The 16,328-nt window shown below is 43.7% G+C and overlaps 1 protein-coding gene across 3 annotated transcripts in view; it reads right to left on the bottom strand.

The window, feature by feature from the left end:
- Positions 1–16,328, bottom strand: part of SPTBN1 (spectrin beta, non-erythrocytic 1) — a 122,479-nt gene that overhangs the window by 16,619 nt on the left and 89,532 nt on the right. For all 3 annotated transcript variants that reach the window (XM_048935189.1, XM_048935188.1, XM_048935190.1), the window contains 9 exons: positions 12,454–12,544; positions 8,290–8,436; positions 6,434–6,697; positions 5,556–5,780; positions 5,269–5,358; positions 4,733–5,011; positions 3,454–3,584; positions 1,871–2,075; positions 1,353–1,727 (listed from right to left, as the gene is read on the bottom strand). In XM_048935189.1, the coding sequence (XP_048791146.1) occupies positions 1,353–1,727; positions 1,871–2,075; positions 3,454–3,584; positions 4,733–5,011; positions 5,269–5,358; positions 5,556–5,780; positions 6,434–6,697; positions 8,290–8,436; positions 12,454–12,544 (1,807 nt within the window). The remainder of the gene's footprint in view (positions 1–1,352; positions 1,728–1,870; positions 2,076–3,453; positions 3,585–4,732; positions 5,012–5,268; positions 5,359–5,555; positions 5,781–6,433; positions 6,698–8,289; positions 8,437–12,453; positions 12,545–16,328) is intronic.

The following is a 16,328-nucleotide window of genomic DNA, read 5'->3' as shown; positions in this document are numbered from 1 at the left end:
TTTTGTGAACGTCTCTCATTTTATGTATAAAATCTACAGCTCCTGAAAGTGAAACACTTAAAAAATCCAATGGTTGCTACACCTCCTTTATACTAGTGTAAACAACTATGCATATTGCAACATAATAGAGAACTGGCAGGCAGCTCAGCCATAAAAGCTCTCTTTTCCTTCCTACTGGGATAAATGCAGTCAGTCTTAATTCTCCCATTTCTTGAACATGTGGTTCCTTTCCAAAATTCTCATCCTGGCAGCTGAGCACTGTTTTTTTGGTGTAGAATCCTGAGTGTGCTGGATGAACAGCTGCCTTCTTCTATTTATCATACCTTGGCTTCACAACATAAAGAATTAGATCAAGGTTGGCTGCTTTTCAAAATCTTAGCTTGGACTATGCACTTGACATTTCTGCAGAATGCTATTAAGAAGCATCATAAAAAAGAATATCCATGTCCAAAAGCATAAACTCATAACCAAGTCTCTCTTCTCTGTAGGGATCCAGACTTCCTCTGCCACTCAGAAAAGAAAATGGAAAAGTACCCAGCAGAGGAGGGTGGCTTTTTTTTCTGTCGGTGGTGCTGTTTCTTGTTGTTGTGCTTTGCTTTCTGTTTTGAAAGTTCACCCATCTCTTTGTATTTGCTTTTGCCCCCCACATGTCCTTCCTTCTTTCTTCCATGGACAGCCAGCTGTGGCTCGTGCTCACCAAGGTGAACATGGCACAAGCAGTAAGTGAACCTAAGGTGGCCTCCAGCACAACTTATATGAGTAATATCCAACATCAACATTCAGAACAGAGAAACCTGAAAACTGTATTCCATGCTACCCCTGTATATTAAAAATTCTTGAGAGAGTTAACATCCCTTCAATGACTTTCAGAAATTGCCTCAAGAGACAACATCCTAAGTCAAATGAAGATTTTTCTTTGAGAGTAACTATTTATCAGAAAAAGGCCTTCTGAGGAGCTCAGGTGTGTTATCCTCACACCTCTACATCCACACTTTGTTCCTATGCACACAGCAGGCTGAGACTGGCAGGTGACATCGCAGCACTTTTCTAATTTCTCAGCTTTTATGACTGCTTCTCCTTCAAACGAGGGCAGGAGAAGGAATAATGTTCAAGAGGCAACTATCTGTCCAGAAATCCATGGATTTCTGTTTTAGGGAAACTAATTAACCTAGCATAATAAAGAGAAGTTGGAAAACAGATAAGAAAATGATGCATAAGAAGTAATTCCCCTAGGAATGCACTTGGAAAGCATCTGCCAGCACTCAGCCTGCCAGCCTCTGGGGCCAAATGCAGTGGAAGCACTCTGCAGCTCGTTTCCATATCCACAGACAGACTTATTAGTTGGTACACACCTGTGTGCCGAGTGCTTGGATGTCGTGTTCAAATGTTGTGTGCATTCTCTGTAGTGTTTCCACTGTGTTTTGGTCTCTACCAAGCTCTTCTGGCAGCTTCTTGTGTTTGTCTTGAATGCGTCCTAAGATTTCCTTGGCATCGTGGTAAAATTTGTGCAGTTCATAAGAGGCTGCCAGAATTTGTGTTCTCGTGTCAATGAGCTCCAGGAGATCAGCCCAGGCCTCATTGAGACCATCCTTCCATTCTGCAATTGTGGCAGCATCTGAATGTCCAGAGTTGATGAGCTCGTCAGCCATGTGGTTCACGGTGTCGACGCGCTCCTGCCCGATGTTTCCAGTGTCTCGGGCAAACTCTCGGAATCGCTCCTGCAGCATCTGAAACACACAGAAACACATTCCTGCAAGGTCACAATCACAGAGCGATTGGAGCAAACCATTCAAACCCTTTATATCGACCATCTGCTCATTTGCTGCGTGCAAACGGAGGGTAAACCTGCAGCCACATCCAAAGAACTCACCGTTACGTGCTCGTAATCCTGTCCCAGCTCGTGGGATCCTGCCACCACCTCCCTTTCAGCGATCCACTGCTCCAGGTCATCCACCTCTCTGTTCAGCTGGAACAACCTGTGTCTCTCATCCAGCTTGCCCCTTCTCTCTTCTGCGAGATCCTTCAGGCCTGCATACAGCTTATCCACTTTGGACTGGCGCATGCTGATACGCTCACTGAAAAAAAAACAAAGAACACTGAATCCTCACTGTCTCTTACAAATAACAACTAAATAAAAACATAAAATGAGCAAAAAAATCACTCTTGGGTGTTTAACACCCAGAAAGTGTGCCTGCTGTATGCAGAAATTTGGCTCAGACACCCTGGATGGATCCTCTGCTGGAACAGCTGATAGCACTAGCTGGAACTCTTTCTGCCCCATGTACATGTAAGTCTGTTGGCCTAAGAGAGTAAAGCTAGGAACCAAGATGTCCATTTGTTTCACCACAGATTACCCTAGAGTTTTTTCCCATAACAATAAGCAGGATTTGAGCTGCTGAGTCAAGGAACATTTCATTTGCATTTTAATTCTGCTCCAAAGTTCAGAAGCACTGATGGTTTTCTTACTCCCTAAACTCAGCATTTCCAAAAGCAATTCATGTCTCTACTTCCCTTATCTTTTCACCTATTTTCGTGAGTCATATAGCCCTGCCTTCCCACCTCCATATAAAGATGATTCGGTTATTACAGTAGTCAACCAGCCCAGACAGGAAATCTACTCTCATTGGAAATTCTGATGACCACAAGAGAGTGCTTTTGAGCTAAATAACAACCTTTACCAGGGGTGGAGAGTGTTTTTGCTAAGGTTGTTCTATCTTCCTGTCTGCACAGCTAGGGCAGTTAAACATGTCAGCCTCATCATCAAATCAGCCTCATCATCAAATCATCCTGATAGTCAAAGCCAAAGGAGGATTCTGTTTGCTTAGCTGCAGCTCTTACAACAAAACAGCTCTTGCTCTTCTTGAATTCTCCCACAGGGAAAACCATTTATGAATGCTGAGACAAATTAACCAAAGCCCAGATGTTACAATGCCCATGTTTAAAACAGAGACTCAAGTCTGATTCTTTAGAAATCTTCAAGAGAAGAAGTACAGCCTGGGGAGCACTCCCCTAAGACAGAAGGCCAAACAGCTGTCACCCTATGATCTGGGTATAAATCTGGCTGAAAGAGTGAAGATGGATCCTCGTCTCTCAGGATTGCTGTACTTCCGTTCAGTTCAGCAGAGCTGGCAGACCTGACACCATTAGCCTGTATAAAAGGCACAACAGGCATTTATTGAATGTGTGCAGTTCTACCCAGAAGTCAACAGCTGGACACACTGTTCAGGACAGAAAAGTGCATTCAGCATGCTGATTCTCCTAAAATCCAGTGTCTGGACAAACCAGGTTGGTCCAACATGCATCCTGAACTGAGTGAAACTCAACTCAGCTTTTCCTGTACAGTCTCCAGAGTTATCTGTCTCTTTATTATGGTCTTTGTGCATCAGAATTAGCCAGCAAAGTGACTGAACTACTAAACAAACTCACGATACAATTAAAAAGAGCATTTAATACCTTTCAGGATGATTATCTGCCACCAAAGTTCTGCTGGTCTTTGAAAGCTGGTGCACAGTCTCAGCATAGTCTTCCACAGCCTGTTCCAAAATCTGGTGTTTCTTCAACATGGACACTGCACTCTGTTCATCCTGAAATGGTGACAGAAAATGAAGGTCCATTCTCCCCACTCACTGAAAGACTCTGCATAGCAAGCTCGTCTTGTTGTAGGAGCAAAGGGCAGCAGCCACAAGGATTTATAAAGCACTGCTCCAAACCTCTGATGGTTGTAAATTCACAACTGAGTTCTCAGTAAATGGTGGACACAGAAAGCAAAATAATGAGAAAAAAAGAGTGAATTGCAACAGCTCCTCTGGGATGCAGAACAAAACCACATCAGCTGCAAATTGAGCACATTCAATTTCTTCTTCTGTGAAGTTCTTTGTGCGTTTACACAGCATCAGTGATAGTGGAGAGCTCAGAAAAGTGGAACAGTTTTAGGTACCTCACTGGCCAGGCTTTCCAACTACAGCCTGGATTAAGACAAGAAATCCTAACGAGCTCATGCCAAAGGGTTCTTCACCAAAGCATTTGGGAGCATTCTCATAAAAACTTGTCACGTGTTGAAAAGAAAAAATAAAAAACAACTCTCAAAGTGAATTAATATTGTCAATAAGCCTTTTCAGGAAAATATTCTTTGTTATCAACCACTGACATTAATAATCCTTTCCATTTGCCTTGCCTAAACATAAAAAGGGACACAAATCTTTGTTAACAGAAGGAAATGTGTTACACAAATACTAAGCTGGGTTTTATTTTATCTAATAATTGAACACAGCACATTCACGTACCTGCCACACTATTGGAAAATAGGAGTTCAGCTAGTCTGGTGTGGTCTGATGCTGCTTTGATTTCACTATGCTGGGAGAAAGGACAGGCCAGCAGCTGACTGACCACCCAGCCAGCTTCACAGACAGCTGCAGCGTGCTGTTCCCAGTGACTCAGAACTGATAGAAATCTTGATCTAACTGGACTGTACTGGTAAATCTCACTTTCCAGTAAAGGAAAGCTCCCAGTTGCCATGCACAGTCTGAGCCTGCTTCGCGGGCTCTGCAGCAAGGCCTATCATCCACACTATCTGAGATGTCAGAAGCGACAGAAGAGATGATCGCTGGAGCTTTCAGAAGGGAAATGGGTTTGTTTTTGTTACCGTTACATTAGTGACATATTAAATTATGTCACCTGCTCGCCTGCAGCCAGGCAATTAAAATCAAACTAGTGTCACAGCGGAGCCGCTCACCTTGGCTTTCTCTTCTGACATCATGTAAAGCTCCTGCTCACTCATCCAGGCCTCAGCCTCAGCAGCATCGAAGTAGTACTGCTGTGCCCGGTGAGACTCCTCCAGGCGCTTGTGGCGTTTCTCTGTCTCCTCAATTAGGAGGTTCCACAGCTGCTTCAAGTCTGCAAGTCTCTGCTGAATTGCTTCGGCATTCGGGCTGCTGTCTGTGATGATGTTTTGACTCCTCTCAAAAATATCATCAATGCGAGGCTGATGCCCTTGGATTTCTTTCTGAAGTGTCTATAAAGGAGAAACGCAGGCAAACAAAAAAAGAAATGCTGGTCAGAGGTCTCACCTCTAGAGGGGCAGCAAAACACACACCCTCAGATCCTGGGGTTAAACTGGGCCTCTGGCCATCAGGAGTATCCTGGAATATGCCACTCCCCACCACAGTCACACCACCACTGAAGCATCCATAATTTTGCCCCAGGCCTTTCTTTGCTCAACCAGCCAGTACTAAGGAGAAGTAACAGGTAGGGAGTCCTGACAGCACCTACCTGATTTTTCTTTATCAGTAGCTGCACAGTCTGGAGGTTGTGTCCGTGATCGGTAGATGTTGCTATGGGCATCCTCTCTCCAACCCACAACTGAAAGCAAGAGAAGAAGAGCACATCTGTTTTAATGCAACCCCAGTCACAGCCAGAACAACAGAGCGTTAACAAGGTGCAAAAAGCAGCATTACTATAGCATGCTACTGAGACATGATTGAAAGGTTTATCCTAAGCTCTGTGAAAGATGTGAGTGTCTCCTCATGTCTGAGGAACGAGACTCCTTTTGTACTTACAATTTCATCCTCCACGTCCCGGTTGAACTGGTGGATTTCTTTGGAGGCCAGCAGGTTTGCTTTTCTTTCATTCAAAGGTTCCAACAACTCCAAAAATTTCTTTTCAACAGTAAGGCGTTTGCCATCTACTTCATCTGTACTCTTCCCTTCTTGACTTAGAGCCCGTGCCTGGCTTTGTAGCTCTTCTATCTCCTTCTTACGAACATCCATTTGATTCTCTAGCATCTAAAACAGAAACATGGCAAAAAGGCTTCAAAAATAGGGTAAAAGCAATTTATAAAACTAGGGTACGTCAATAGCTTCATAAGAAGGAAGAACAGATGCTGGTAAGGGTTCATCATATTAATAATCATTGTAATATTCCTGTTGGAAAGTACGAGGTTTAAACACAAATTCACTCTTTCACAACTGCAGCCACCTGTCAGTATTCCTGTTTGTGCAAATCTGACCAACAGGGTGCAGATAAATCACTTCTATCAGTCGTTCACAAGTTACACTGAACAATGTCAGAGCATTGCTAATTGCAGATGAGAGCTTCACTGTCCCCTGATGTGCTCACTGTCTTTACTGCAAGAAACCAGGGACCAACCAGCACTGGACACATCTGGGTAGCATGCAGGCACTGGTGACTGGAGGACTACCACCAGTGGTAACAGGTAATAGGGTATGGAGGGAAGGAAGTACAAGGGAGAGATTGCATCACGGAATGTATGGCTGATTTGTTTCTGAATGTTTTTGCTTCTTCTTAAAGATAAATGCAGCAAGAAGAAGAAGGAAAAGACAATAAGATTTTTTCTAAACTGAAAGGATCTCCCCTCCCACTCCTCTGAGTGCAGGTAGATGCTCAATGCCTGCTCTGTAACCTGTGCTCTCTTTACCTGCTGTTTCTTCAACAGGATGTTGACACTGGTGAGGTCTTTTCCGTAGTCGTCCGACTGAATTTGGCTCTCCAAACCATTCAGCCACTTATCCAAATCAGCACAGCTCTGGGTAAAAAGCTCTGCCTTGTTTGCATCGAAGAGGCGCTGAGCCTTGGTCTGAGTAGTGGATTCAAGCTCTTCCCACATTTGATGAAGACCCGTTAGCTTTTCCTTCACTACAGCTTCAGTCTCTGGTTTCTCTGCAATGAGCTGCATTCCCTCCTGCAAAGCAAAGAGCAAGCAAAATGGTTTCTCTTCAGGAGCACTCACAGACGGCTAGTGAAATTATTCCAATTAGCAAGCATTCATGATTTTTCATCTGCTGGCAACATCAACCACTCACTTTCTATCTCCAATTATCCAATGACTCTTTCCAGAACATCTCCCACATCCTTCTGTTGCAAGGAACAGAGTTTTCTGGCAACAGGAAGGTCAAGCAACACCTCTTTTCTTGTCCCCTCTACTCATGTTCCCCTGTGGGACTTCCAGGAAAGCTGCTTGGACTGGAGTGGGGCAGGCTGCCCGCAAACCTGTGTGATAGAATGGGAGCTGCAGCTGAACGAGCTGCCCACCTGCCTTCCCTGGGGCACCTCACCAAGGGAGCGCTGCAGATCCAGTGTAATGCTGGAGGGGGAACTTATGGCATGAAACAGAGCTCTGTGACTTAAGGGGGATGTGTCAGTGGGTCACAGCAATTCCCAGGTGCTTAAGCTAGGGCCAGAGAAGAACATTCTCCCTTGGAAAGCAGGACATAGTGGCAGAACACTTGGACTTAACATATATTTTTATCAATAAGGAGATTCTATTAGCTTTGGAAATCCTTTATTTCTCATTACACTTCTACCTCTGCAGCTAGGTGGTGCTAACAACGGATGAATTTCTCTGATGTGAACACTACTGACAGCACAGAACACTTACTGGCAGTGACCCTGAAAACATTAACACAGTGATTGTCAGCTGTGACTCAATACAGAACTTTGGTACTTCGCTGCTATCTGATTTTTCAGAGGTAAAGAATGAGGATGTGCTAGCATTACTAAAAAAGTACATCCAGTACTAAGAGCAGCCTTTTAATTACACCATTAAAGCGTATTGCTATTTGCAGATCAGAGAAAAGCCTCTAATGGGATACAGAGTGCCAAAGCGGGAAAGGAAACAAGCAATTAAGCTAACTTACACTGAACAGAAACCTCACTGTCAGGACTAAAGACAGTTCAATTTTCTTTCTTAGTTTCCCGAAGTTGCACATGAGAAATTGGTGGGAAAAAAGTACAGCTCATGACAGAATATAAAAGCCTTCATAGTGAGATGGTGACACGGAGCTGTGAATCTGTTAATTAATTACAAAACTGGCCGTACTTTTACTTCTTACATTAAGTTGGCATGTGAAAAGGCTGCCTGAAATTCCTGAAAGAATGACAGCCAACATGGCAGAATGTGTGTCTACATTCATCTATGTTCAGTTATTTCCCACCCTGTATTTGTCCTTCATTAGCTGAAATCACAACGTTTGCCATCTTCACTTTTGGGGTATGAAAAATAGGTTCTACCTTACTCCTAACAGTAAGAATGATTAGGCAAAATCAAACTGTCAGCTTAGCCTTTATGTGTTCTATGAATGTGTCTTGGGTAAAAATATTTACGATGGATGAGGAATAAAATGGGTTAGCTGGAGACAAAATGAGACAGGTAGTTATCCTACAGTAACAAGACCTCCTTTTGACTCATCTGAACACACGACACAAGGACCAGTCCTGCAGAAGAACAGATCTCCTCTGACACACAGGGGCACACTTTGGGCATTCTGTAGTCACCTTTTCAATCTTCTCCAGCCATTCTTTGTTGGATGCAAGTTCTGCCATAAATGCCTGATGCTTCAGCCATTTGCTGTGCAGGTTCCTTGCCTCATCGTAGGACATATCCTGGGCTGTAAGCATCTTCTCATTGATCCAGAGTGAGAGCTGAAAAAGAAAACACACAGGTGTTCATAATAATATTTGTAGCAGGAAATAATGCAAAGTATCACAACGCATGGGATTCACAGACTGTTTTTACTCAGGATTCAGTCAAGGATCTGCCTCCTTAACAACTAACATCCATCTCTGACATGCAAACAACCCCAAGACCAGACAGAAAGGAACCAGTTCCATCACGAGCAAAATCAAACACGCAGGTCTCCGCCAGCTCCACAGGAAAAGAAGCAGGGACACATCCTACTTTGTGACCACAGTGCTGTTCTTCCCTTGCAACATTATTCACTGTGCTTGCTACTGGAGATGAGGACCCGAATGGCACCACCACGTCCCTGTGGAGCCTCACTGGCTTCCCCAGGACACAGCAGAACACACAAATGGGGTGGCATGCCAAAGTCACTCTCCAGAGAAGCACAGAGCCTGTGGTAAATCTTTCATGGAAACACTGAATGAGAAGAAACACGGCAGTTCTACTGGCATTAAAAGCCTTAAGAATGAAGATGGTCTCAGACCATTAATTCACACCACATTTTAGCTTTCCCTACCATCTTTTCTTTACATAGGTTAAATAAACACTTGGACTTGTTTATTTGCCTGGCCTCCAGCAAGGTTCTTGGTACTAAAGACATTCCTTCTGCCATTACATAAAATCCAAAGCTGACTGCGTTCTGATTTTCCTCAAATACAAAGACAACGAGAACAATTCTCAGATCAACACTGGGGAGAAATCAATGGTTTATAAATAGCTCATTGGCCAAGGGCAAATGGAATGAGAAAGTGATCATAGCAGCCAACATCCAATTTCCTCTTACAATGAGCCTTTCTGCTCAATCTGCTCCTAAGGTGTGGATGAGAAAAAACACCCATCGGAATGTTTATACAACTTGCAAAAAGATTTAATTTCTGCATATATAAGGTTACCTGCCAAAGAGCAAACTGTCAAAACAAATCTAAGCTTTTTTCCTAGAATGGCACATCTGTGATGCACGCCGCCTTGCTGAGGAAGCAGCCTGACAAAAAGAGTAACAGAGCACAGGCAGGATTTGCCAGTTCCCTGCTAAGTGCTCAGGACACAGGACAACAAATTCATTCAGATGCACAAGACTTTTAAAAATCGTCCCTTACAGGTGCTGTTGAGTTCTGCAAAAAGGGAAAAATCAAAGCAATTAAAAAAAAAAAACAACAAAAAAAATAAAAACCTAAACCATCAAAGAAATTCATTTGAGTTTGCTTTCAAGTCTAAACAGAAAAATACTCATGTTAATGAAGATCTCCGTAGGCTTCAAAGATTACAGGTAGCAGGCTGCCAGGCTACTTAACAGTCACAAGCTACATCAAGGACTGCTGTGCAGCCTGAAACAAGGGGCTTCACTACTGCCTTTCTAGCCGGAAGACAGCTGCTCTAGTCTGAAAACTGCACTGCTCATCTTTCATTGTTTGCATTCACTCAGCCACTGCATTCAGCCTTCTGAGGATTTAAAAGTGCTTCCTAAAGCAAGGCAGGAAGGTCTGTTCAGCAGATGGGGTCAGCTGAGACATGGACGGATGGAGGCATGCAGTCAGCTGGTGGCTGCCAGGATAAAACCCTCAGCTCTGGCTGGCACAGTGCTATTCTACTCCTTCTGGTAACACAGAAGCACGAACAAAGCACTTCAGGGGAGACTATTAAAATCTGGACTTTGAACGCTCTATGGCCCCTGGAAGTCGGTATCTTCAGAACAGGATTGGATTTAAAAAAATTACACAATCATTTGCTAAAACAGTGCCTGATGTTTGCGGTGCTCATTTACCCAGGAAAACATGAGGCAGCTGCTAATGGCAGCAGAGCTAGCTGTTAGGCAGACACTGTGCTGCGCCATGAAGCCGGCATGGCAGGCAGGCAGACAGAAATGCGCAGTCCAGCCTAACGCTGTCACTGTGGCACCCCAGGGAAACAAGCCCAGGCAGTGCTCAGCTTCACGTGCTTACAGCTGTAATCTCCTCCAAGGTGAGCTGTGGAATGGCAGGAAGACCAAGAAAACGAAACAGAAGAATTTATCAAATCCCCCCCGTCCTCTGCATTTCCTCTTGTCACTGTGTTTTGTTCGCTCAGACAATTTATTTAACACATCCATATTTATGAATGTGAGAAAAAAAGCAGCACCCCGGGATTTGCTGTCCCAGTGTATCACCTAACAACACAAAAATCTGCTGCACTTTTCTTTGCCTGTGACCCAGAGCTAAGCTTTATCACGGCTGAGCTGTTGTTCTGAGCATTCCCTGCCACCTCCTCAAGTGCCACAACCCTGCTTCCAGCCAGGGGCAGGAGACAGAGGGCAGGAGGCTGCTCTTCAGCACGGAGGGCTGTTGATGAAGGCAGCAGCCCAAGGGAAGGAGTGCACTGCAGAATGCACTCAGCCTCTCCCTGCATCGAGAGCCCCCCGAATGCAGCAGGCAGAAAAGATGAGGGATCGCTGCACAGTGAAACAGAACCGATTCAAATCTGCCTGCTGAGCACTCAGCTTCCTGGTCAGAGGTAATGGAAGAGCAAAGGGAAGGTACTCCTCTGGCTCCCGTCCCTCCCTGGGCCCTGTAGGGCACAGAGCTGGCAGCTGTGCTGGAAGTGGCACAGTCCCTCTGGCCCAATGCAGGTATCAGTAGGCATTCTGTAATCCCACCAATACACATCCTGCATCTCATCGTGGCTGTTCTCTCAGAAAACAAGCATTCAGTTGTCACCTTGGCTAATAAACTCCCAAAAAGGATTGGAGAAATTTACAATGTTCTGATATTGTACATTCTATCTTTGAAAAGCTCAGTCGAGACATCCAGATTTCAGTAGCTGGAGAAAAACAATCACAAGAAAAGGCATTCAGGTAGCCAGACACTGGAGCTTTTATGTGTTCCTTTTTCTTTCAGTGACTTTGGGGGAAAAAAAAAACCCTAGGGAAAACCACATTGACACAGAAGCTAGAACTGCTCCAAGAACCAGGGGGATTTTTGTATTAGAAATGTTACAGAGGAAGGAAGAAGCTGTTGCTAATAACAGCAGAATTTTTGCTAATCTGTCATGTTTGTACTACCAAGGAAGGAACATTTAAGCCAAGTTTCTGTTCAGCTTACGCAATGCAGGAAGACAGACTGCATCCAGGCAACCAAGCAGTAAACATCATCTGCCCAGTTTGTGAGTGTCATTTTGTATGATTACTTGTACAAAATCCCAGCTGTGGGGCAATTTCAGTTAGACACACTGCAGTGACTTCCACTCTCCCTTGGCTGGCTAAAACATAAGGCTAATGCAGTAGCACTTGAAATTAAAAGCATTTTCCCCACAGCCACCTTTCTTTGCAGGCTTCAGGTACAGACAGCCAGCTTTTAACACATGTCACAGGCAAGGCCTGTGCCATCCTCAGTACCTGTCAGTATTGCAGGAAATATCCTAAAAATTGCTCACTCAATTCCTCATGCTAGAACAAGGCTATTTGAACCTTAAAATGTTGCTTTCAGAGTGAAGAGTCCAAGTAAGCCACCTGGAAATCTGGAAAGGATTTCTGGTTTTGACTTTTTTTTTTCAATGTCGTGGTTCTTAACAGTCTTAAGCACGTGCAAACTATCAGGTAAATCACACCTTAAAAACTACCCCCATTATATCTGCTCTCCTTTTTGATAAGCATCTATTTTTCTGACTAGCATTCTGTACAAATCACTTGAAGAAATATCCTGGATCAGGCCTGATATATATACAAAGCCCCAGAAAAATTCTTAGCATGACAGCTCAGTGCTAATCCCACCACGTTCTGGGTGGTTAACTTATACCACAGCTGGAGAAAAACCAGTTCATACAACCAACGGGTTAATGTGGAGGGTTCTAGGTGTCTGGTTTTGTTTTGTGAATTGTTTACTCCATACTAAATACCACTGAATGACTTGATTGCCAAATACTGACTATTCCAAACATATGGGGGGTAGGGATGCTTTTCCGCAGGATGTAGCTAATGGTGATACCACTGAAAGGAGATTATTTACCTCTTGACAATCCTGAAGAAACTTCTGAAGATCCCTGTTATCCTTCAGTCTCATCAGAAGTTCACTGGCTGCTTCACGGTTCTTCCTATGCCTAGCCAAAAAAAATAAGAGCAATCTTGAAGTAGGCATTCCATGCAAAATCGGGCTGCTCATTTCTGTAGCCTCTCTGGGATACATACGTTGCATAAGCATATGGCATGTCTTTAATTACCTTCCTAATGAAGGGCACGTTTGAAGTTCAGACGTGAACGCGTTATTTAGTGTGGTTACTTAAGTTCAGCACGTATCTGTTTTTGTGACCAGTTAAACACACAGGGAAAATTTTGAAATCAGCGGGATTTCACAAGCGTTACGTACAGAATTTGGAGCATTGATTTCAAGACCATAGGAAAGTTCAGACTGTTTGCCAAAAAACATACGAAAACAATCTTCAAAACTGCAGCGATGGGGCCTCACGCCACGGAGCCTTTGCACGGCGCCTGTTTGCTGTAATGCTCTTCATAATACACCTCCTCGATGGCTCTGCACCTCCTTCTGGTAACAAAGCTGCAGTCGTTTATATAACCTTCCCAATGCTGTACTTGACAAACCTGACATGACACAGTTATGTATTTCTGCCAATGGAAGCATTATGCACCTTGGAATGTATTTCTCAGAGCATTTAGCACTCGCTGGAGAGGAAAACCAAAGGTTAGACAAAAAGCCCTACGTTTAATTTGTTAACTGCATCCCCTTGAAGGATGGATGGTGCTCATCCCAATCCCACAGGACGTGGTGGGCTCTCCAAGCAGACATGGTGCCTGATGAGCCCATTCCCCACGTAGCACTGAACGTGTTTTTGACTGATGCTTCATTTGGAATAGCTACCCCTGTTATCCAGCAGCCTTGTTATTTACACAGCAATGTAGAGGGAGGAGGCAGAGTAAAGAAGATGATTTTTGTTTATTGCTCACCGTGTAAGATTTGATCACATTCATTGTGTCTGCTCTTAAAAAGCCACTGTGCTACGTAATAGAATGAGATTAATAAGGATAGAGAGTAGGAAACCATTTTATAGGGTGGCAATTTATAAGATGATCTCAGAACATAAGAGCAATAGCTAAATAAATCCACATTAGCAGAAATCTCCAGAGGCTCACAACGTTCTTGAGGGCCATAAATTACGTTGACAAAACTGGCTTAATGTACCACTTTTCCTGATCTACAAATCTCCAGAGCAAACTCTCTGGGAAGAGTGCAGTGCCTTCAGAAACACAAGGATAACGTGAGGATAAGTTTTACGTAGAAGCAATAGGGCTGTAGACAGAGCAATAGGAGAGAACTGTTCAAAGGACTGCAAACAGCTTTGCTATTGTCTCAATACAAGCAGCATTGGTACAGCTGTAGCTGTAATCAGTGGAGTTACAGATCAGATGGCAGGGAAGACACATGTAGCTGTCAAAGCAGGAGGCTGGAGTCCAAGCCCAGGTAATCTTGATGTTTTGGCAGGTGTTATCAGAGTACAAAGGAAAGGACACACAGATTGTGCCTTAGGAAAAACCACTGCAAGGTAGCTGACATCAGTGGGTTTGATCCAGCTCCGTCTTGGCTCATTTACATATGCTTGGGCAAATACAGTGCATTATTCCAGTTGCTGAAATGAAGCAAGGAATTGTTTGGGTGATTCTATCCTGATGATCTCATAGATTTACGGGTGGATTACATTCTAGACTCAAGTATTCTGGAAAGGGCACAAGTTGTGAAACTAAAAGAGTTTTCATGACACCGATTTGAATAAAGAATGAACAGACAAGTTCTTATGTTGAGAAATCCGGAGTTTAAAAAAACTGACAAAAATATCTCCCACAGAGCGCTGGAAACTTCGTGAACTTTGAAGGGAAAACATGCAGGGAAATAACACAGATGATGAAACACTTCTGTTTTTTTTTCTTCAGTGAAATAAATCTGATCTTGGGTGCTCAGAGCTAAGCAACTAAAAGGCTGTTTCTTTGTCCAAGGTGGCCTGGGGTGAGGCTGAGTGATGAGTATTCTCTGAAGAAGAACAGAGTCCAATTGTGGCAAGGTTTCAACTGGATACTTGAAGATGTGGTTGGGGTATTTTGAGGATGGACACTGCTGGAACAGGAAGGAATTCCTATCTTTTCATCACAGAATCTTTTCATCATGGGAATAAATGGCCGTAAGAAGCCAGTTAGTGTGTTCTCCTTACGCAGACTGGCTACCTCTAACATCATTAATTCCTTGTCTGTTTTCCCTAAGTTGTTCTCTAGAAGTTCCAGCAACATATTCCAGAATTCTCTTCTTGCAGTCACGCTGCTTCCCTGGCTGCTCTTGAACCTGCTGGGCACAGTAGGGCTGCAAGATGGCCCAAACTGCAGCTCCACACAAGCACTGCAGTGTCCCTGAGGTGGAGAAGAGCTCAAAGCTTCATGCATGAGGATTGTTAACAAAGGTTGCTCAACTGCTGATTGCTGATGTTTCTATTAAAGCCCTTTTCTTCTGAGAGGTGTGCAGCAAGGAAGGGCCAGGAACCCCAATCCTGCCGTACTCTGGGTTATCAATGAATGCTCTCACTGATCTGCTAGAACTCTTCTGGAAGAAAAGCCCACACCAGCACAGAACGGTTTGCTCTTCAGATTCCAGTTATTTAGAATGACTGCTTGAATCCATCTGCTTTCTCAAGTAAATAATCACTTATGTTACTTAAATTACAGCAGTGTCCAGCTTTACATTAAATAGATACCTTCCTCTGTATACAGTGATGAGGCTACCTCAGATCCAAGTGTCCAAGCTAAGCTAGACCTACAAGGAAAACAGAAGGTAGGAAACAGAGCATGGGGTGTCTTCCTCTTCTGGCAACAATATGAAGAATCCAGAACAGGGAAATGATGTATGTTCAGCATGAAGATGTGTCTGACTGAAATTACTCCAAGAGCAGAGCACCAAAGCTGCCACAGTGCTCCCAGACTGCCTCCCCAGAGGCCCCTGAGAAGGCTAACAATGCTGAAAACTGACAACATCTCTTGTGGTTAAACTGTAAACCTGTGGGTTTCAAAGCCTCTAATAAATCTTACACAAAGCATGAATGCTACTGTCTGTTAAGAATACTGAGATATATGCATGGCAGTTCTAACTTATTTAATTGCTCCAGCTAACAGCAGGCATTCTCTTTTCTGAATGGGCAAGGAGAAAAAATTATTTCACTTCTCTGTTGAGCAGAAAGTCATACAAACACAAAGCCTGGATTTGCCACTTTCATTATGGCAGGATAACTGGATCTTGTGTGCCACAAGTGTGCTGATGGCTTGCTTCAATTCACTTTCTTTCCTTGTAGTAATTTTATTCAAACCCATCTTCTCCTTTTCTTGCTTTCTCCATGTGCCCATTCCCATTTATTTTAATTTTGATCTCCACTGAAAGACAGTGTAGAAGTTGCATCTCCTACCACAAAGTTTCACTCAGCTTCTGCAGCCTCTTCTCCTTCCTGATGCCTCCCATGCCTGTTGAGGTGGTAAGCCTTTGCCCTGAAATGCTGTCTGCTCTCCCAATGGGCAGTGGCTTAGCTTGCAAGCATTACTGTAAAAAAAGCCACTATTAACAATATAAAAAATTACAAAGAGCACAGGAAGCATGGAGCCACTGCGCATATTTGAGTTTGTTTGGTTTTGTCTTTTGTTATAACAAAAGACAGGAGCTTGGTAGGGAGAGCAATTTTTTGTTAAACCAGAGGCTTCCTTTGCTACCACTCCCACTACACCCAGTCCTAAGGCTTTGTTCTTGAGGCTTATCATCCTTACAGGCTCAGAGAGCAATCACACGGATTTCCTGGATAGCAGTGCACCGGATGGTTTTTGCAGCACTCTGCATAAATAGCT

The sequence above is a fragment of the Lagopus muta genome, chromosome 2 (genome assembly GCF_023343835.1).
Source record: "Lagopus muta isolate bLagMut1 chromosome 2, bLagMut1 primary, whole genome shotgun sequence".
Classification (NCBI taxonomy): domain Eukaryota; kingdom Metazoa; phylum Chordata; class Aves; order Galliformes; family Phasianidae; genus Lagopus; species Lagopus muta.
Note: the sequence above shows the minus strand (reverse complement) of the source record. Positions and strands in the feature narration are given on the sequence as shown.